Raw genomic sequence first — 22,236 nt, 5'->3', positions numbered from 1 at the left:
ACTGTGGAAGTGCTTGTAACTTCTGCAACTCACAAGTCTAATCAGCTTGTGGCCCTACATTTGATTCTTTTTATCAAAGACTCCTAAGAACTGGTGCAAAGACTTTTCCATTTACTTACCTGAAGTGCTGCATCCTATACAAAGACTTTGGCTTAGCCTATTTGAAGTGAATACCCTTTGCCTTTTACCAACTTTTTAAGAGTATTCTGAATGCCAACAGTAAGATATTAATGACCCCAGCACTGTTGTTACTGAAGTCACATGTGGGTGTAGGTTGTGTCTGTGGGCCATCCCAAAAGGGTCTCGTCTGATTCAGAAACTCAGAGGGCCTCATTACAAGTAGGATGGTAAGGGTTAACGGTCACCGGTAACGAGACCGGTGCCGTTAAACCCTTACCGCCCTACGAGTTCCCTTCACAGGTCCTTCCTTAACGCCTGCTTTTAGCAGGTGTGAAGGACGGGACCCGCAAAGGGACTTTAGAGCTAATAACGGTACTGTAATTTACGGTACCGTTATTGGCGCCTTCCCCATTCCCATTGAGCCCTATGGGGGCTCAAATGGGAATGGGGAAGGGCCCTGGTGAATGGGGAATTACCGGTCTCGCCAACCTTGGAATGGACTGTTAATTGCTCCATTCACCAGGGAGGAATCGGAATGAGTTTGGAGGCAGCCATGCCGCAAATAGTGGCGTGGTTACCTCCAAACTCGGAATGAGGCCCAGAGTGTACAGTATTGTAGTGTATTTGTACGTTACTAGTATATTGCTCCCTTCTAAAGAAGGCTTTATAACGGAATGATAAATTAATGATTGTTTATGCAAGAAACCTTGCGTGTAAATTTATTTGAATACCTATAACTGAATCTTTGTGTAACTCCACTACAGCTTCCATTTCCCCTCTTGAAATAAGCCTGGCTGCTCCACACGCCACCAAAACTATAGTGCAAGCTTATAACAAAGGTTGGGTTGCCTATACCTGTAGTCAGTTGTTTGTAGTGTTCCCCAGAGGGTACTACAGTCAAACTTTGCCTTACAATCTGCACTTTATTTTGATCAATATCTTATAAAGGTGTTTGTGACAGCCCACATTTAACCCACAATCGAGATATATTGTAGACTAGGGATGTAACGGTATAACGGTATACCGTTAAAGATACCGTGAACCACTTAATTGAACAATAATAACCGTTACATTGTTTATACCGGTATACCGTTTATACCGTTAAGTGTGCTTTTCAATCTGATTTGGAAAGGCTGCAGTAAGCGGGTGCTGCGCAGTCTTGGTCTTGCACTGTTGGATGTGCCGTCTGCCAAGTAGTTTCAGTTGGCGCAGTTTTTAATGCCATTCCATAAACCACACGTGCCTGACACACAATCAATATGTTAGCAATAGGAAGAATAAATACAGTTCCAAGAAGGAAAAGGGTTTACTTTGGGTTGGCGGCTTTGGGGTTTATATATTTATAATGGATGGTTTCTAAATATATGACCATGGGGGATTTCCATGATTCTATCATTGAATTTACATATAATAAGGCACACCGCAAAATTCACTCATCTCTGTGGGCATTCCCTGCTGCCATACCAAAGGTTAACATGTCCGTGATTACTGAACACCTTTTGGCCCACAAGTAAACTAGAGGCAGAGAGAGAGAGGCAGAGAGAGAGAGAGAGAGGCAGAGAGAGAGAGGCAGAGAGAGAGAGAGGGGCAGAGAGAGAGAGAGAGAGAGGCAGAGAGAGAGAGAGAGAGATGGGCAGAGAGAGAGAGGCAGAGAGAGAGAGAGAGAGAGAGAGAGAGAGGCAGAGAGAGAGAGAGGCAGAGAGAGAGAGAGGCAGAGAGAGAGAGAGAGACAGAGAGAGAGAGAGAGAGGCAGAGAGAGAGAGAGAGGCAGAGAGAGAGGGAGAGGCAGAGAGAGAGGGAGGCAGAGAGAGAGAGGGAGGCAGAGAGAGAGAGGGAGGCAGAGAGAGAGAGGGAGGCAGAGAGAGAGAGGGAGGCAGAGAGAGAGAGGGAGGCAGAGAGAGAAGCAGAGAGAGAGAAGCAGAGAGAGAGAGAAGCAGAGAGAGAGAGAAGCAGAGAGAGAGAGAAGCAGAGAGAGAGAGAGAAGCAGAGAGAGAGAGAGAAGCAGAGAGAGAGAGAGAAGCAGAGAGAGAAGCAGAGAGAGAAGCAGAGAGAGAGAGAAGCAGAGAGAGAGAAGCAGAGAGAGAGAGAAGCAGAGAGAGAGAGAAGCAGAGAGAGAGAGAAGCAGAGAGAGAGAGAGAAGCAGAGAGAGAGAGAAGCAGAGAGAGAGAGAAGCAGAGAGAGAGAGAAGCAGAGAGAGAGAGAAGCAGAGAGAGAGAGAAGCAGAGAGAGAGAGAAGCAGAGAGAGAGAGAAGCAGAGAGAGAGAGAAGCAGAGAGAGAGAGAAGCAGAGAGAGAGAGAAGCAGAGAGAGAGAGAAGCAGAGAGAGAGAGAGAGAGAGAGAGAGAGAGAGAGGGGCAGAGAGAGAGAGAGGCAGAGAGAGAGAGAGAGAGAGAAAGAGAACATGCAAACAAGTGCATAGTACCATCAGCCTCCATTGATCTGTGGCATGCAGGTTATCAAGATGGCAACATGGTCATCTTCACCAGTAGCCAGTGGGGGAGCTAAAAGCCTAAAATGACCACTTAAGAAAAGCTATTCAATTTGCTTTGCCAGTCGCAGCAGGCCCCCCCCCTCCTCCTCTCCACACGTGTGTTTATGTTTGGTGGAAGCAAGGGGTGGCATTTCAGTGGAAAGTATGTTGAAAAGCCCAATTCTGGCCCTGGGTGCCTGGTTTTGTTTGTGATGATGAATCTGACAATTTATGACCTTTTACAAAATATTTGTTAAGATTAGTTAACTCCACCTGCTATACCGCGATAACCATGATATACCGTCATTTGGCAAGAAGGTCATCGTACCGTCATAAAACTAATACCGTGACATCCCTATTGTAGACCGCTATTCAGCCCAAAAATAAAGCGAGCTCAGACTTTTGAGCCACATCGCCCAGTCTTTTCTCAGGACACCTCTAGGGTGCGAAGAAGACAGATTTCAACGGGCGTCACCACAGACAGTCTTCTAGGGTCACTGGAGCAGTTCCTACCAGCGAAAGCAGGAGCTTTCCAATGGAAAGGGCATTCCATATATGGCATTCCCAGACTTGATGTCCAAATTACAATATGGGCAAAAGGCAAGCTAAAACCTCATAGCGAGGCCATTTTAGGGTGCTAGCCACCCTAAAGATTGCCTAAGCAAAAGTAGAAAACTAACTGCTGCCACCAGCTTATTCTCGATACATCGTAAAAGTAACCAAAAAGCCAATACAGAAAACATTACAGGTATACAAAGCATCCTAACCGCACAATACAATAAATTCACAAAGAGACAGTCTCACTGTATTATAGTTTTACGGACTCATCCGTTTCCCCATGAGAATGAGCAAAAGGACAAAGTAAAGCAGAAGGCTTTACTTGCCTTCAAACAATCAGACAGGAGTCGAAAGCAACAAAAAAAAAAAGTTGTCCCAAAGAAGTCTATTGGCGGAAAGCAGCAAAAAGAACATCTTTCCTAACAAACTTCAATGGGGAAAGAAATCCAGAGTCCAGAAATAGTGCCAGGAGGCTCAGGAGACACCCATCACAGGTGACTACGTAATTGACTAAAGCACTCAATGAAGTCTACACAGTCATCCAGGCTTGGATGGAACATCATGGGCTCTGCCTCAACGATGGAAACACCGAGCTACTTGTCCTTGGCTCTCACCACAAACTCTCTAAACTTGACCCAGCCTACAAATCATTTACGATAAGTGTCTAACGTTACAAAACACTTGGCATCTACCTAGACTCTACACTATCACTTACCAGACAAATAAATGCTGTTGTCTCAGCCTCAGCCTACACCTGCAAGCTCATCACTGCCTGCAGACCTTTGACGACGGACAACTGCACCATCCTCGCGAAAACTGTCAAAAATTGATTACTGCAATGCCCTATACTTCGGGACTAGCCAAAGAAACATTGATAAATTACAGGTCACCCAGAATAATGTTATCAGGACGGCTCTCAAACTCCCGAGGATATCGCACATCTGACACAAGACGCAATCTTCAATGGCTCCCTGTTGCACATCGCATATCGCTAAAAACCCTTGCCTTAACTCGCAAGGCACAGAACAATCTGGCAGCTGCATAGTTGATCAATCGCTTCACGAGGCACACAGCAATCAAACCATTCAGTTCAGCCCAGGTACATACACTGTCTATACCCAATTACAAGCTTCAGACAGCCGGGGATTCTAGTTTCCCCAACTCTGGAACACCATACCCACCACACTTAGAACCAAATCGTTCAGCCACTCCTTTAAGAACAAAGCAAAACTCTGGCTCCATGAGTGTGATGCATCTGCTTCTTCCACCTAACCACACCTGTATTGCATTCATATCTGCTGTTCAGTCCCTCGCCATCTCTATAGTAACCATTGATACGCGGTTCGTTATTTCTTGTGGGTCCTTTAAGAATTTCACCGTCATTATTATGATTTACCCTTTCCCTTGAGGAAAGCTGTTTTTATGTATGTAACACCTATATGTAAATTATGCGCCCAGATGCCCCAGGGCAAGTTCCGCAATAAATCTAAAATAAATACAAATACAGGACAGGATGGAGTACTATTTGCAAAAAGAAAATATCCCCAAGAGCGTCTATGAGTTGTTTCAGCAGGAAGTGTTTCTAATTGCCTTTATTATAGAAAATGTTCTGTGGGTTACTTAAGCCGTGAAGACTGCCATTTTGCTATTTACGATCTGTTGGAACATGCTTTGTTGTGCTGCTTGCCTACTTTGAGGTTTTGGGTGGATAATTAAAATGGCCCATGTATATCTACAGTATCTAAAGCGAGTGGACATAAGAGTGCCCCCTCTGTGTGATGCAATGGAGGTTTCGCCATGCCATTTCAAGCCACTGAACACAGGCTGGATGGTGGAGTTCATTTTTCTTCTCATTATACAATAGATTGGTACAGATAGTCAGATTTGATAGCTTATGCCCAATTACTGCACTATTTCACCACCAAACACTGCTCATTTAATCTCATCAAGCTGCCTCATTTTGCCAACGAGGTATAGCTCTTGGAAGATGGCGATTTCCCCTTCATACTCTTGTGTTCCCTGCATACCTTACTCTGCCAACTCTTGGTTCGGGCACTTGGATTGGCAACCCCAGTTCATTTGTGGGTTCAGGAAGCGTGGGGAGGGGATTAAAAACAGACAAAAGACAAAACACTTCAAGGGCAGGCTTGGCACATTGAGTCCATTACAAAACCATGCAGACGAATTTTAGTACCACACTAAATTTTCTAGAAAATGCCTTCACTGATAATTGCTCAGCACTCCCACTACTTTACTGATTAACGTTTGAATCACTGCCAATCAGAAATGCACCGCTGCTACCACAATCACCCTCCTCAAACCCCTGTACCTTTCCAGTCAAGTTTCTATCCTACCACCGGCTTCTGAAATTTTATTTATTGTGCATTTGTTAGGTGCTTATACAACAAGTAAATTGTAAGCGCCCCAGATCTTTTTCCAAACTTTAAATATCACCCACAGACCATTGTCCAATTTACTCCAGAAGGGGTACAACATAGCTAAGCCTCGGCACTGTAATATCACCATAGTGGTGATGCTGGGAGCTGCATAAAAGCTTTACATAAAAAAATGAAAGTAAGGTTGCCTTTCTATTTTGGCCACTGGCAGTGGGTGGAAAGGTTGCGGTGCAAAGAACCAGATTACCTCACCCACATGCTGGAGTGGATGATCAAGAATAGGATACCATTTTAAAAACATCAGCAGGTTTCAAGAGAAAGTTGTTTGGGTGATAAGGGGGTGTGGAAAGATAAACAAATCCTATGTAATACAGACGCATGAGGACATGGGGACCTGCAGTAAAGCTGCTTGCGAGTCAACCATGGTAGAGTGGCCCTGCCTTCTAAGGCATGTCACAACGCCTGCCTTTGTGAACTACAACTGCCATCAAACCTGGGCCACCCGTCACAAATTCGCTTTGGCGACCTGCCTGTAGAGTGCACTAGTTTGCCCCGATAGTGAGCATCAAGCACACATACCTGGAGCTGGAGGGCCCTGCTCCTTCAGTCTGAGGTTCTTCGCATGCGTTTTACCTTCATAATGTGACGCAGCCACCACAGGAGCAGAGAAGGTCATGTTACAGATAGGGCAGCACTTGTTTCTGTCTTCTGCACTGTTGCTGCTTGACTGAAGACACAAAAGGAATACGTTAGGGGCACTTCTTGAGGGGCAATTTCAGGAATGCATACATATGTCAATTAGGGAAAAAACAGACGGGAACATAAAAAGGGACTAAGGGACTACAGTACAGCAAACATTTGGTTATCCAATAAATTGAATCTTACATGAGTTCTGTTACGATAGTTTTTCTGAAGTCCAACTAAGGGACTAGTAAAACCATTAAAGGATTTATTTAAATACAGGTATGACCAGATAAATCTAGGGTCAATTAGGTACTATCACACATTATATGTAATCAAAATTATCAAAACACAATGCTTGAAGGTACACAGACCAAAGCATTTGACTTTATTTGGAACACCTAACAGTAGTTCTAGGGAAGTCAAAACCTTTTCACACACATTCAATATAGGTCACACCTATTCTTGGGGAGTAAAAACCAATGGTTACTTTCATAATTACATTCAGTAATGCAAGGGCTGTAGACCCTATCAGTTGTACAGTGACTCTGTACAAATCACATAGTCAACTGGACAGTATACTGTGTGAATAGTGGAACACGTATTCCAGGTATAGTAAAAACCTATAACTACTTTTATGATCACACACAGTTATACTAGTTGAGAAAACCTAAGGATGTAATATTCAATTACAGGTGCTTTTGAGATCAGTGAAACAGATTGCGATAAGCAGAAACTCTTATTTTTGGGATGCTCAAGGTAAGTAAAGCCCATATATGTTTTTAACCACACAATGAAATACAGGTTAGATATTTCCCAGCTCTACAAGTACCTTATGTATGACTTATGAGGGACAGTTAGAACCAAAGACTGAGTCTGTCTACAACAGCACAGGGAAAGCACAACCCAATGTTACACTTTACCGATTGACTCATTCTAGGTAGGCAACAACCTAATATAGACTTATTCTTGACAGGCTAGCAGCAAGTCAGGGGAAGCAAGACCCAGTTGGGGGACACACATACAATTATACCAACAGAAATAATCTGGTGAAACCAACATTACATTTGGGAAGAGGCACAGCCGACAGGAGAGCAATATACCTTCACATCAACTGTCTATTAGAAGGTCAAAAAGATTCTAAGACAAGAAAGATGTTAACCATACTTTTGAGAATAGTGCATCACACATCCAAGGTAAGTAAGAACTTTTGTAACTGTTCACTCTTAGAGTTACAGTTCCCAACCAACTGTTACAAGTAACTTTTAAACACGTATTCTCTTTTCTAGGCAAAAGGCCTGCTCCCTTAAAACAAACTCTTTCCCTTATTCTTGGAGCACGAGTGTTCTCAGTGGCTGAAGGGGGGGGCGGTGTTAGGCAAGATTGTATGCAGTACCCTGTGGGAGACTGCACCAGTCTTGTCCTCTTGGCAACAGTAAACCCAACCTTTGGTACAAGCATGTACTACACAAGAGAGTGACTGAGCAGCCAGATTTATCTCAAGGGGGGTCATTGTGAGCTGTAAGGTTGTAACACAGTTTCACAATGAGTTATTCAAATAAACACTTATACACAAGGTTTCTTGATTAAACAATTATTAATTTGTCAGTTGAATAAGCCTTCTTTAGAAGGGAGCAATCATAATACACAAGATACTTCAATAAATACACTCCGTTTCACTAACTCAGTTGATGCCCATTGGGGATGGCACACAGGTACTTCCAACATCCTCAGGTGACTTAAATAACTAGGACAATGTGGACATTGATTTATCACTGGCACCTTTAGAGCAATACTGAGATGAGTGTCAAAAGGGAAAGATGAGGTAATAAAACAATGTTTAACAAATATCGTAAGCAGGCAAGTACTTTTTGAACCCTCAATGCAAACTAATTTTAACCCTTTCAGGAGGTAGGAATAGTCTTTCGGGGAGCCAGGACAGCCAATGTTAGTTGAGCTGAAGATAGTCTTGCAGCTAAGTAAAAAGTCTTGCACAATGTTTTAGAAAGGTTTGTAGAAATGAAATCACTGAAGGGCCACAACCTAGGAGGCTTGTGAGGGGCAAAGCTGCAAGCAACTCTGCAAGAGCAACCGAGACAAGTCTCAACTGAGAGCGAGCTAGCAAGGCTACACAAAAAGAGGCAAGTCCCCTTAGTTTTACAGTACCTTTGGTTTGAAGAAAACAGGATTTAGCTGGCTTCTGTTCCTGTGCAGCTCTGCTGATCCTGGTGTTCCTGGGCCTCAGTCGTGGGGACAAGAGGGAGGATGTCCGGGGACTCCTGCACTGCAATGGGACAGTCACCGACCTAAACCGGCAATCTTCAAACAAGTGGCACTTTGGTGTTGCAGCTCCTCGCATCTACCGCAAATAGCAACACCATGGTTTCTGACTGTTGAGTTGGACTTTCCTTGCATCTGGTGACCAGCACTTTGTTGAGATGGCTCTCAGTCCTGCTTCCTGTGAGACTGGAGGATCTTCCTGGAGCTCTTGGCCAGCTTAAAAGCAACACACACACAATCTGGTGTTCATCTCCCTGGCGTTTCGGTTTTCCAGCAGCAACTCGGTTGAAATTCAACTAGCTCCGAGAGGATGTCCAGGTGGCTTACTTTGGAGTGGATTGGTCCTACCAACTCAAGGGGAGAAGTCGTCCTTGCAGGGGCTTCTCTATCGATATACATTTGGAGTTTCAGCACAGCAGCAGGGCTTCACCATGCAAACCAACAGTCCAGGAGTTGCAGCAGGCATCCTCTTCCAAGTTCTTCTTCGGTTCCTTCGTCTAGTGGTCGAGACTGCCTTCCAAGCCAAAAAGTCTCACCTTTTATGCAGGTGTCTCCCATTCATTCCAGCCTAGCCGTCAGCCACCCAGCAGGGACTAAGCACAGGGAGCTTTGGGCACCTCCCTCACTTCCTGCCCCTAACAGACACCCTGGAGCCAGAGGCGGGCTTCACTCGTGAATCCTGCCAAAGGCAAAGCGATCCAAGGTACCAAACCTGGTTTGGAGCCAAGAGTAAATCTCAAGAAGGGCCTTTCCACAAAGAAATGGAAAAAAAAGAAGGCGTATATCGATTTATACATTTATACATATATCGAAGTACTCCAGCTCCCCTAGGCCTTGCTCCATTAGCACTGGCTGTCCTGGCTCCCTGAAGACTAAACCTCTGACTTTGTGTGTTGATCTGTCCCTCCAAAAAGTCACACATTCTTTGCTTGTATAGCTGGGAAATGGATAATGTACATGGCATTGGGGGGTTAAAAAGTGCTTACCTGTTTGAGAAACTAGTTAAACCATTCTTTTCTCCCTAAACCTTTTGACACCAAACTCAGCATTGCTCTAAATGTACCAGTGATACACTTGTGTATACGGACGTTATAAATGCCTTATCATATCAATGTCCACAGTGTCCCAGTTATTAAAATCACCTCAGGGTGTAGGAAGTGTGTGCCATCCCAAATGGGCATCTACTGATTTATTGAAACAGCATGTGTATTTTTGAAGGATATGTATTGTTACATATATTTTGTACTGTAACGGACAGCAATGTAACCTAAGCTGAACAATCCTTTTTCCTCTTCTGCGCCCTAATACCTTTGGGTCTGGTGCGCATTATAAATGAAGTTTGCTCCCTCCTAAGGAAGGCTTATTTATTAATTTAAATCAGTTTGAATAATTGTTTAATCAAGAAACCTTGAATGCAAGTGTTATTTCGATACTTGTCACTATGAAGCTCTATGCTGCAACCAAACAGCTCTCATTGACCCCTCTTGAGACAAGCCTGGCTGCTCAGTCACTCTACCAACTTGTGTAGTACATGCTTATACCAAAACGTTAACTATTGCCAAGAGGACAAGGCTGGTGCAGTTTCCCACAGGGTACTGAAATACAATCTTGCCTAACAGTCCCCATTCAGGCATGGAGGAAGACAAAGGGTGGTGGCATTTTTGACTCCTCCCTTGCTTCCTGCCTTCACAGACAGGCTGGAGCCAGGACGGAGGAAAAAAAAAAAACACACAAAGAAGCTTCCCGTCCCTGCATTTCAGGGGAAGGAAGGGCAAGAAACACTAAAATGGTGAACAAAAAAAGCTAGGGGCCCATTTAGGTCAAATGAGCACCCTTGAGTCCCTTTACTGTAGCTGTGCACACAGCCTGTGTTAAAGGTGCACCACATTAATAAAAGATATATCACTGCCACCAGCCATTAAAAGGTAAGCTTGTCCCGGTTACTGAATTGTTACAGTTTTAGTGTGAAAGGGGATACCAAGCACTCCACATAAGGTGGGGTGTGCTGGTTTCACCAAATAAAATATAAAAAGGGATCCAAAGATCCTTTCTACCCTTGAGAACTGTAGTTCTCTCAAGGTTAGCCAGAGAAAGTTAAAAGGGGAGCCCATAGGGCAACCCAGCAACAACGGGCACTTTTGCAAAACAGTTGTCAAAGAGGTTAACTTTAAAAAGACTATGGAGACTCTAAAAAAGACCATCCATAAAAAGAGTAAAGGATTTATGTGAGTGTGGGAAAAGGTTCCCATTCACAGAGGTACAAGGAAAAATAATCCATCAGTAAAGCAAAATGTTCTGGAGTTGACAGTTCCGGAAGATTTAACATTACTATGAAAATCTTAGCTAACAAACAGCCGTTCCAGGGGCCTAGAGACACTTTTGTTTTCTCTTATGCCACGGGCAGGAGGCCTGAAGGAACACGCGAGTTGAAACTAATATGGGCGGAAGCCCCAGAGAGGTTGCCTGGTGACGAGCTAAAACCGTACATTGCGGGTCAGAAAACAGTCACAGGCCCTTAACTAATGTCCCCTGTAGGTTTGTTACTTTGTAGTGGTAGGGCTAGGATCAAGTTAGATAGGTTTATAGACTGAGGACACCTTTACATTTTGTAAACCATCCTTACGTGCACCCTTTTGGACACTATTAGCATAGGGATCAGAGTGGTAGGAAAGATCAGGGTTTATCCACCAAAATAAAAGTCTATCAGCACGAGATACAAAGTTGTCCATCTCCCGATTTGGACTTGCCACACAGGCACCATTCATGTAGCTACTATAACCATCTAAAGAAAGTACAGAGCAGCAAAAATCACATTGAAATGTCAGGATAAGAGTTTGATGCAGGAATGGAATCATGTTGAAGTTTCAGTGTAATTTTTGCGGCTGTATTTAGAAGGTTTCAGTAGTAACATGAATCGTACCTATTCACCAATTAAAAGAGCATGTTACTTGTGGCAACGTTCTTTCGATTGGATGTTCCTCCCACGTATTCCTCATTTTATGATAAATATCCTAGCTTCAGCTGCTTCGGAAATTATTTTCCCAAGAGGTGGCGCTGTGTGCGGTCAAATCGATGTTAGAGGGCCTCCGTTCGAATGTCGAATGTATTAGTATAATTGGCGGACAGAGCGCCCGTTGGCTTCAGTTCAGTGTCCCCCTAATGTAGAGGAATTACCAGGCATATACCATAGAACTTAGGCTCCAAGAAAGCGCAAAGTGTAAAAACACGTAAATTCTACAGTGGGGTAGGCTGGGAGGGGCAGTGAGGAATACGTGAGGCACATCCAACAGAAAGAACGTTACCACGGGTAAGTAACTTGTTCTTCAAATGGATTGTGTCTTCCCACGTATTCCTCATCTTATGAGGACTCCTAAAGCAGTAATAATTTGGTGGTGGGCGTATGATTTTTATGTCATCCGTAACTGTTATGGACTGAAAGAAGGACCGCTTTCCCAAATTGTCCTTGATTGGTAAAACATTACTGCTTGGATTAATCTTCCAAAGTGTGAACAGACTAGACGACCAAGTGGCTGCTGCACATGTGTCTTTTACTGGAACACCCCTCTGAAGAGACGCAGAGGTTGCCATGCCCCTTGTGAAATGCGCTCCAATGCCTTCTGGTGGTCTTTGTCGGCTACCCTGTAACATTCCCCAATAGCCAGGATGATCATCTGGATAGGGTTGGTTGTCACAGCTAAACCCAATTTAGGACCTGTATAGCCAATGAATAATTAGTCATTTTGATGAATTTGGGACCTTGATATATAAAAGCTGAGAGACCCTTTTGGGTTCAGACTATAATCTTTCCTCCGCCAAGCCCGGATGAGGAGGTGGATAGAAAGTTGGTGTTAAGGAGACTTCTCAGAAATGTGCTAATTCCCTTCTACCTAAGAGACCCCCAGCTCTTTTTGCTGGACTTTTCATTTTTATCCTTGAGTGAGACAGTTTTCCCACTCATGTATTTTTCATTGATTTGGACACTTTCTTTTGGTTTTGGAGTCTGACAAACTCCATAGGCATCTTTTTATATTTTGACAGCACCTTCAGTGCATTGGCACAGGGAAGTCTTCCAGATTTCCCCAAGGTTTAAATACCTTCTCTTGGTGAAACTACTGTTTCCAAGAGCAGGGAAGTGTAATTGACTTTACTGACATTTGTAACTGTCTAGACCCAGCACGCACTAGCTTACAATAGGGTGCCGGAGGGGTTACTTAGTATTTCCTTTGTCTAGTTTCTCATGTAACATTTTTACGTTACTCTTTCTACAATTAATGGCTGGTGGCAGTGGTTTACTTTTTTCTACCATTGTGTGTTTCTACCGCGGGCTGCAATTGCAGCAAAAACACCCATGGGTGCCCATTTTGTCAAAATGGCCCTGGTCACCTTTTTTAGCCATTTCTTGTTGGAAAGGTCCTTCTTGAGATTTACTCTGCATGCCAAACCAGGTTTGGTCCCTATGTTAGTTTTGGCTCTGGTGGGATTCACCAGTGAAGCCCACCTCTGTCTCAAGCGTGTCTTGCAGGGGAGGAAGTGAGTGAGGTGCTCGAAACGCTCTGCTTAATCCCCTTGGTTACAGGAATGCACCCAAACCCGATTGGCTGGCTGTCCTTGTAGGACAGCCACCCTGCTGTGTGACAGCTAGGCTGCAAATGAATGGGAGAAACCTGCATAAAGGTGAGGTTTTTTGCTTGGAAGGCAGAGTCGACCACTGGACGAAGGAATCCGAAGAAGAACTTGGAAGAGACGCTTGCTGCAACTCCTGGATCGTTGGGTTTGCCCGGTGAGGCCCTGCTGCTGTGCTGAAGCTCTGAATACGCCTCGACTACAGAAGCTCTGCAAAGGACGACTTCTTCCCTTGGGTTGGTAGGACCAATCGACCCCAAGACGAACTTGTCTGGAAATCCTCACGGAACTGGCTGTACTTCCATTGCTGCTACAGGAAACGATTGCCAGGGAGCGGAACACCAGAGTGCGTCATCTTTAAGTCGGACCTGATCTCCAGGAAGATGGTCTGGACTCCCATGAAGCAGGACTGAACACACTTAAGTGCTGGACCCCAGATGCGAGGAAAGCCCATAAGGTATCGGAGAACTGCGGTGGTGCTATTTGCGAGAACTGGAAACGGCGAAGTGCCACTGATCTTAAGTTCCGTAGTGCAGGAGTGCCCAGACGTCCTGCCTCTTGTCCCCACGACTGAGGCCCAGGAACAACAGGCTCTGCAGGACTTAAAACAGGAACAGAAGCCAGCTGCAACCAATTTCTTCAGACCTAAAATACTGTAAACTAAGGAGTACTTGACTATTGCCGTGTAGCCTTGCTAGCTCTCAGTTGAGGCTGGCCTTGGTTGCCTTTGCAAAGTTACTTGCAGCTTTGCCCTTCACAAGCCTCCCAGCTAATGGCCCAACAGTGATTTTATTTCGTATGTCTCGGGAGGATAGCTCGGGGGCAACGAGCTCGCCTTGGAAGCAAGACGCAGAGCAACACAGGTTCGATATCCGGGTCCGCGCTTAGAAAGCTCCAGGTAAGCGCGTTATAAATAAATCGTACAAAGATTTCTAAAGCATTGTGCAAGACTTTTGTACTTACCTTCTAGAAGTACTTCAGCTCTCCTAGACTTTGCTCAATTAACATTGGCTGTCTGGGCTCCCTGAAATACTCTAACCCCTGACTTTGTGCTTTAACTATCCCTCCAAAAAGTCACACATTCTATAACTTGTGTAGCTGGGAAAGGGTTCATATACATTGCATTGGGGATTCAAAAGTGCTTATCTGCTTCAGAATATTTGTTAATCATTGTTTTATTCCCTAACCTTTTCCTTTTAACACCAAACTCTGTATTGCTCTAATGTGCCAGTGATATATGATTGTCCAGGGTCCTAGTTATTTAAGTCACCTCAGGGTGTTGGAAGTATCTCTGTGCCATCCACAATGGTTACCCACTGATTTATTGAAACACTGTGCATTTTTTAAGTATATTTTAAGTGTTCTATAATTGCTCCCTTCTAAGGAAGGCTTAATCAACTGACTGAACAATTATTTATTTAACTATCAAAAAACCTTGAGTGTAAGTGTTTATTTGAATACCGGTCACTGAATCTCTATGTTCCAACCCTACAGCTCACATTGACCCCTCCTGAGATAAGCCTGGCTGCACAGTCACTCTACCAACTTGAGTAGTACATGCTTATACCAAAGGTTGGGTTTACTATTGCCAAGAGGACAAGGCTGGTGCAGTCTCCCACAGGGTACTGCATACAATCTTGCCTAACAGTTGGTAAAATTATCTTTTGCGACAAGTGGAAGTTGGAGACTACCTTAGGTAGAAAAGTAGGTTTCAACCTCAGAACAACTTTGTGTTTATAGAAAGCAAGAAATACATGGGCATGAATGTATTGACTCAAAAGGAATGCATGTTAGAAATGGGGTTAGGTACTTGGAATGGAATTGGTGGAAACACATTAGCAAGACCATTTAGGAATTGAACAATCAGAGGGAATTTAAAATTATGAATCCTCCTCTGAAGAGCTTTTGAAAATAGGCGCTGCCGTCAGGTAACCTTTAATTGTACCAATCTGCAGCCCCAGATTCTCCAAATGTAAGAAAGAGGAAAGCACCATAGATGTACCACAAAGTAAAAGATCCACATTCTTAGATCTTCAACTGCTGAACTTGTTCCAACTGCAGCAGTACAAAGATGTTGTTGCTGGTCTTCTGGCCAAAAGCAAGATCTCCATTACGTCATCCAGGAGGTTCCAATCCTTATATCTCAACCTCTCAGAAACCATGCATGAAGGTTGACAGTCTTGACCTCTGGAGTGAGAAACTGACCCTCTCGCAAGAGAAGGTCCTCTCTTTGTGGAAGACACATTGGTGGCCAGATGGACATTTCCAGAAGGTCCTGGTACCACGTCCTCCTGACCCAATCTGGAGCATTAGAATCATGGAATTATCGATCTTTCTCAACCACCTAATCATACAAGGAATAACGTGGACTGGAGGAAACACGTACAGGAGTGTCTACTACAAACGCGTCTCCTAGAGCGCCTCTTGTGGGAAATTCCCTGGAGCAGTACAGTTCGCAATTCCTGTTGACACTGGTCATGAACAGATCCACTTGAACGGTTCCCCAAAGGGAGATGTCTTGAAGGCCTTCGAGCTAGTTCCCACTCATGGGAGACTGCTCTGCCTGCTCAGATCATCCATTGCTGTGTTCTCTCCGGCTAGTTGAACTGCCGATAGGGGGAATCTTTCTTGAATTGCCCAGAACCAGAGCTGCATTGCCTTTCTGTACAGTGGTAGCGAACGTACACCTCTCTTGTTGAGGTACTACATGGCCACTGTGTAGTCCGTCACGATCAGGAAATTGATTCCCAGTAGAGAGGGCAGAAAGGCCTTCAGCGCTTGTCCGATTTCCCTCAGCTCCAAAAGTTTGATGTGTAGTTTGGACTCCGATGGACACCAAGGACCATTGATTGTCAGGTCGTTGGCGTGAGCTTACCACCCAGTGAGTGAGGCACCCGCCACTACGGTTATCTCCGGTCATAGCTGCCAAAAGGATTCTCCCTTCAGAATATTGTCCTTGTAAGCCCACCACAAGAGATCATGTGCGACTGCTTGGAACCTCAAGAGCATCCAACATCGTGCCTGAGAATTGGGACAATTGAATCCTAAGAGCCAATTGGAAGGACCTCATTCTAAGGCAGAAAAATGCATGATGCCATGAGGCCGAGGAACATCAAAAAGTTGAAGGCCGGAAGACGCCAGGCACTCTGGAATTTGGAGACCATCTGCAGAATGGGTTCAGCCCTCACTTCGGGTGGCAAGGCTTTTCCTAGGGAAGCATCCAGGACTGAGCCAATGAACTGGAGTCTTTGAGATGGTATCATGTGGGATTTCTTGTAACTGAGGGAGAAGCCCAGTTTGTGGAAAGAGTGGCAGGTTACACCGAGATGTTCCTGGGCTTGTTCAGGTGAACGTGCCCTGATCAACCAATCGTCCAGGTAGGGGTCGACGTGAAATCCCCCCCCTCTCCCGAAGCCTGCTGCCAACACCACCAACAACTTGGTGAAATCCCTTGGGGTGGAGGTCAGCCCAAATGAAAAAACTCAAAATGATGAGAGCTGTCAACCAAGAACCTAGGTACCATCTGCGCTTGTGATGGATAGACACAAGATGGTAAGCATCCTGAAGATCCAATGATGCCATCCAATCCTGGAGTTGGAGGGCCTAAAGAATCTAAGAAAGGGTAATCATCTTGAACTTGTCCTTCCAAAGGAACTTGTTCAAGTTTCCTCTCAATCGTTTTTGGGAATTAGAACCAACCCTTGTTCCTCTCCGCCACAGGTACTGTCATAATTTCCTGCACAAAGAGTGGACCTGGAATTTTGAAAGCTGTTCACCAGTGGATGATCTTGGGGCCTTTTTAGAAAGGGAACGCAGTAACCCTGGGCTACTGTTTCCAGTGCCCAGGCATCTGAAGTAATGCCCTGCCATTCTTTCAGATGCTGAAAAAGTCTGCCTCCCACAGGGGTCTTGTGGGTCAAGGCCTCAGAGTGGTTTTGAGGCAGCTGAAGGCAAAACTGTGGCTGCTTGGGTTGCCTTAGCACACCTCATCCACCACGAGGGAATTTTCACTGACCTTTATGACTGGCCTGTCCTCTTCCAACCGAGTAGGATCGAAAGGACTTACCCCTCCAAGATGACGAACCGAGGTAGGAGCGTTGAGGCTGTCTAATTGTAGCACCAAGATATTTAGCTGCTGCTTTCGAGGTCTGCACCTTTTTCCAAACTTTGACCAGCCTTGCTTCCAAACAGTCTCAGACAGTCAAAGGGCATATTGAGGGGTCTAGACTGCACATCTGGTGCAAATCCGGACTTCCTAAACCACGCAAATCTGTGCAGCACATGCTGGTTGCCATGGACTTGCTTACGCTATGAGCAGTACCCAGACCTGACTGGAGGGATTCACACATTGCCTCCTTACCATCCTTTATGGCCACAAAGCTGTCTTTCTTCTCCTTCTAGGATGGGGTCAGCCGCCATAACTACGCAGTCCCACGGGGTCAAAAAGGCACAAGTCGTGTTTGCCGATTTTTGCAGAGTTCGCAACTGCAGTAAGGCACCCAAAGGTACCATTTTTGACAAAATGGCCCCAGTCTTTTTTGGCTATCTTTGTGGAAAGGCCCTTCCTGAGATTTACTCTGCACGCCAAATCACATTTGGTCCCTTTGTTCGCTTTGCCTTTGAGGGATTCACGAGTGAAGCTCGTCTCTGGCCCCACGGTGTGTCTGGGGTGGGCACAAAGTGAGGGAGGTGCCCAAAACTCTAGGAGACACAAATGCACTCTGTGGTGATTGGCCGGCTGACATCAAGGACAGCCACCCTGCTGGGTGACTGACAGCTAGGCTGGAATGAATGGGAGAGAACTGAATAAAAGACGAGGCTTTTGGCTTGGAATGCAGAGTCGGCCACAGGACGAGAAGAACTTTAAGAGGACGCCTGCTGCAACTTCTGGACCATTGGTTTGCCCGGTGAAGCCCTGCTGCAGTGCCAACTTGCCAAGTTCGCAATGGGAAGACTTCTCCCTTTGAGTTGGTGCAACCAATCCACTCCAAAGTAAGCCACCTGGACACCCATCTCAGAGCTAGTTGAATTTCCTCAGAGTTGCTGCAGGAAACCGTATAGCCAGGGAGAGGGACACCAGATTGTGTGCTTTACTTTTAAGCTGGCCTAAAGCTTTTAAGATCTTCCGGACTCCCACGAAAAAAGCCTGAGCTACCTCAGGAGAGTGCGGGACCCCAGAAGTAAGGACAGTCCACCTTGACAGTCAGGAACCGCGTTGTTGCCATTTGAAGTCACTGAAATGCGAAACAGCCACTGAAAGTGAAGTTTGCCGGTTGCAGGTTTTGTCCCAGAGCTGCACAGGAACAGAAGTCATCAACTGCATCTTTTCTTCTTTACCAAGGTACTGTAAAACAAATCTAAGAGAACTTACCTCTTACTGTAGAAGTGCTTGCAACTTCCACAACTCACAATCTAATCAGCTTGTGGCCCTGCATGTGATTCTTTTCATCAAGACTCCTAAGAACTTGTGCAAAGACTTTCCATTTACTTACCAGAAGTGCTTTATTCTATCCAAGAATTTTGCCCATTGACTCGGCTTAGCCTATTGAATTGAATAACTCTTCTAGTGAACTCAAGTATCTGCACTGCTTAAGAAATTTGTGGTCTCCTGTGTTCTAATAACCTTTGCCTTTTACCAACTTTTAAAGAGTGTTCTGAATGCCAACAGTAAGATTAATGTCCCCAGCACCCTTGTTACTGAAGTCACCTGTGGGTATAGGTTCTGTCTGTGGGCCATCCCAAAAGGGTCTCGTCCGATTTAGAAAACAGTGTACAGTATTGAAGTATATTTGTTTGCTACTATTACATTGTTCCCTGATCAATTAATTCTTTATGCAAGAAACCGAGTGTAAGAGTTTATTTGAATATCTGTAACTGAATATTTGTGTAACTCCACTACAGCTCACATTTCCCCTCTTGAGATAAGCCTGGCTGTTCAACACGCTACCAAAACTGTGTAGTACAAGCTTATATCAAAGATTGGTCTGTGATAATTCCCTCCCATGCCTGGAAGAATGATGTTATCCGTCCCCCCTACCAGGGAGGAATGGGAGGGGACCTGGATCGATAAGTCATTTTTGATTTGAGGCCAGGGAGCCTCTAGGGGTGGCGCTTCTACCCCTTCCTTTGCCACGGCGCTGTCCTCTTGGCTGATATTAGTTTGAGGCAGCTGCCCCCTGTCCTGAGGACCATGCATTTCCCGTTCCGTACCGATTGTGGGGGAACGTGGGAAAGACTGTCGCGAAAGGCGCGGCAAGAGCTACCCCCTCGCTGCTGATAGGGTCTCAGAGTTATCTGGTTTAGTGACTTCAAGGTCTCATGTTTCTTTTTTGCAGTCTCTAAAGCCTCATCCACCGCCTTGCCAAAACAGGTTAGATTCTTCTACTGGCTTGTTAATGGGGGACGCCTGTGTTTCCGGTTTGGATCCCGAATTCTTCAACCATGCGTGCCTTTTCAACAAGGTACCTTGGGCCAGGGTTCTTCCTGCTGTCTCTGCAGCATCCAGGCTGTTAAGAATGTTTTGATTCACCTGCCTCCTCTCCGACACAACTGCCAGCAGGCGTGACCGTGTTGGCACTGGGTCTTCCTGCAGGCCTTCTTGGAGTAGATTCCACTAGGCGTCGCTGTAACTAGCCAACAATGTTGTATTGTAGGCTACTCTGGTGGAATAGGCTGCTGCTGTTGTCATGCGCTTCCCCAGGGCATACAACTTCTTGCAGTCCTTGTCCGGCAGTGCCTCGGCCGTGGACAAGGGTACTCCTGCTCTTTTCCTAGTTGTTGTTACCACTAAGGAATCTGGAGTGGCATGTCCGCGGAAGTAGAGTGGGTCTGTAGGCGAGAAGCAAAAAGGCTCCTCAACCCATGGGTTATCTGCCCTTGTTTGCGATGGCATCAGCAAAGAAGGGGCAATACGCTGTTTGATGGAGTTTAACAGGAGGTATCGCTTGGCTTGAAGGTGGTTTCTCTTTCAAAATATCCTCCACGAAGTCAGTGTCTAGCACCGCCTCTTGTGTAGTAATCTGAAAGTGTTCTGCTGCTTTTTTCAGGATAGCACTGAATGACATCTGGTCATCGATGGAAGATGCCTGTATTATGGGGGTAGAAGCAGGAGGATCTATGCCCAATGTGTCTGGAACCGGCGTAGTAGACGGCAACAGCCATGGTGCTTCACCCACTGGCTGCTCATCACCCCAATGTGGGGATTGGTCCATAGGCTCCTCAAAAGGATCATCTCCCTGTTCAGAAGGGTCCTGATGAATCTCCTCTGGTTCAGTCAGAACCGTGGAGTATGGCTGGATGTCCTTTGAAGTTTAGACACAATAGGATAGAGGTCTTCCTCTCTAGGCCGTTTAGGGGTGATAAACTTTTCTGAAAAGTCCACAAATTAAGGTTTATTCATGTACCCCTCAACCCTGTCCCTGGTCCATAATGATGACCCAGAGGGGTCTGGTAGGGCTCCCGTGTTCTTAGGCCGTTGAGTGACAGTCTTAGACAGGGGCCAAGAACCTTCAGAATATTCTTCCTGATCTTCGACATCTTAACATGTCCTTCAACATGTCTTTAGGCCTATTTTCCGCAGAGTTGTTTTGACGACTCTCACGGATCTGCGGCGTGTCTGGAAGGTATTCAAACAGCCCTAGCGGCTTTGTTGCAGTTTGACGTTGCGAAACCTAGGTGATTCCGGTTTCTACGGTTTTCCAAATTTAGATGGTTCCCCTTTGCTGTGGCGTCTCAAATTTGTGGCTTCTTAGGTTTGTTGCTAGTCTCGGATGTGGCTGTTTCCATTTCCTGCTGTATACCAGACAGCAGTGTTTCTCCATTTGCTGCTGAAGCTCAAACTTAGTGTTTCTCTCACTGCTCAAGTTCTCAAATCTAGGTGGGTCTCAGTTTGCGAGACCAGACAACCCCATTGGGAGAACTAGAAAAGCGACATTGAAGATACTCAGCCCGAGTTTAAAAATGGTATGTATGAAATCGCACACATGCCGCAGGCAGAGCTCCCCATCCACTCCCGCCATCTAGTCTCGGAGGCCGCCTCCCTCTCACTACTCTGTGATTGGGCCTCGGTGCCCACCAATAGCACCCATGAGGGTCTACAATGCCGCCACACTCACTGAATGCCATTAACAGTGTGGCTTGCAGGCGAGTTTCCCCCAGGACTGCGGATGTGCCCCATTGGATTGTTTTTGCAAATTATTTTCACTGAAAGCGCTCCTGCGCCATGAAATCTCTACTCTCATCCTGCTTCCGACCTGCTTCCTGGTATCAAAGGCAGCCAGCCTCCCTCCTTCCCTCCCTTTGCTCCGAGATTGGGCCTCAGTGCCTTTTTATGACAGTCTCCCAGGGCGGCCGCAAGGCAAAGGGCCACTCCCGAAGAAGCAGCTCCATTCTGTGTTTGCTGTAATCGCAGGGGAAGCCTGCCGCCGTCAACCAACAGCGACTGACAAGGCAAGTGTCGTCTGGGTGGGGAGTACAGCAATTACTGCGTTGCATTAAAGCCCTACCACTCATTTCCTTAATTAACAAATCACACCTGTGTTAGTCATCTATTAAGTAACTTTCCTTTTACTGCTGTATCACGAGTTAGGTCGTTTTCCATTTAATGTTGAGTCTTACACTTGGGTGTTTTTCCATTTCTCCCACTGTTCATAGATCTCACATGTTTGCCATTCGCTGCCATTTCCCAAATGTAGGAGTCTTCCTTTTGCTGCTATATCCTTAATTTAGGGGTTTCTCCATTTACTGCTGTCTCAAATTTGGGTATACCTCCAACTATTGATTTTCAAATCTGGATGTTTCTCAGTTTTCTGCTGTGTCTCATAGCTAGATGTTTCTCCCACTTCTCAAGTGTCTAAAATTTAGGTGGTTCGCCATTTACTGCTACGTATCCCATTTGGGCGTTTTCTCCTGCTACTCTAGTGTCTTGGGTCAAGGTGGCCCTCCGTTTGCAGCAGTGTCTCTGAACTGGACTTGGGGCCTTTTAATTTTTACTCCTGCGTGAGTGGGACCTTTCTCACTCATGTGTTTTCCTGACAGATTCTCTATGCTGCTTACAGTTTTATGGAAACTCCATAGGCATCTGCTTTTGCATTGTGACAGTACCTTTTCT

The 22,236-nt window shown here is 45.5% G+C and overlaps 1 protein-coding gene across 2 annotated transcripts in view; it reads right to left on the bottom strand.

Annotated features, from left to right (window-relative positions):
* The window catches only part of ZNF346 (zinc finger protein 346), a 319,091-nt gene that overhangs the window by 203,695 nt on the left and 93,160 nt on the right, over positions 1-22,236 (bottom strand). The window contains exon 4 of one of the 2 annotated variants that reach the window (XM_069651491.1): positions 6,123-6,270. In XM_069651491.1, coding sequence (XP_069507592.1) covers positions 6,123-6,270 — 148 coding nt within the window. The remainder of the gene's footprint in view (positions 1-6,122; positions 6,271-22,236) is intronic. The other variant, XM_069651492.1, reaches the window with a different exon arrangement.

This window comes from Ambystoma mexicanum, chromosome 3p (genome assembly GCF_040938575.1).
Source record: "Ambystoma mexicanum isolate Mex_15411 chromosome 3p, UKY_AmexF1_1, whole genome shotgun sequence".
NCBI classification, from domain to species: domain Eukaryota; kingdom Metazoa; phylum Chordata; class Amphibia; order Caudata; family Ambystomatidae; genus Ambystoma; species Ambystoma mexicanum.
Note: the sequence above shows the minus strand (reverse complement) of the source record. Positions and strands in the feature narration are given on the sequence as shown.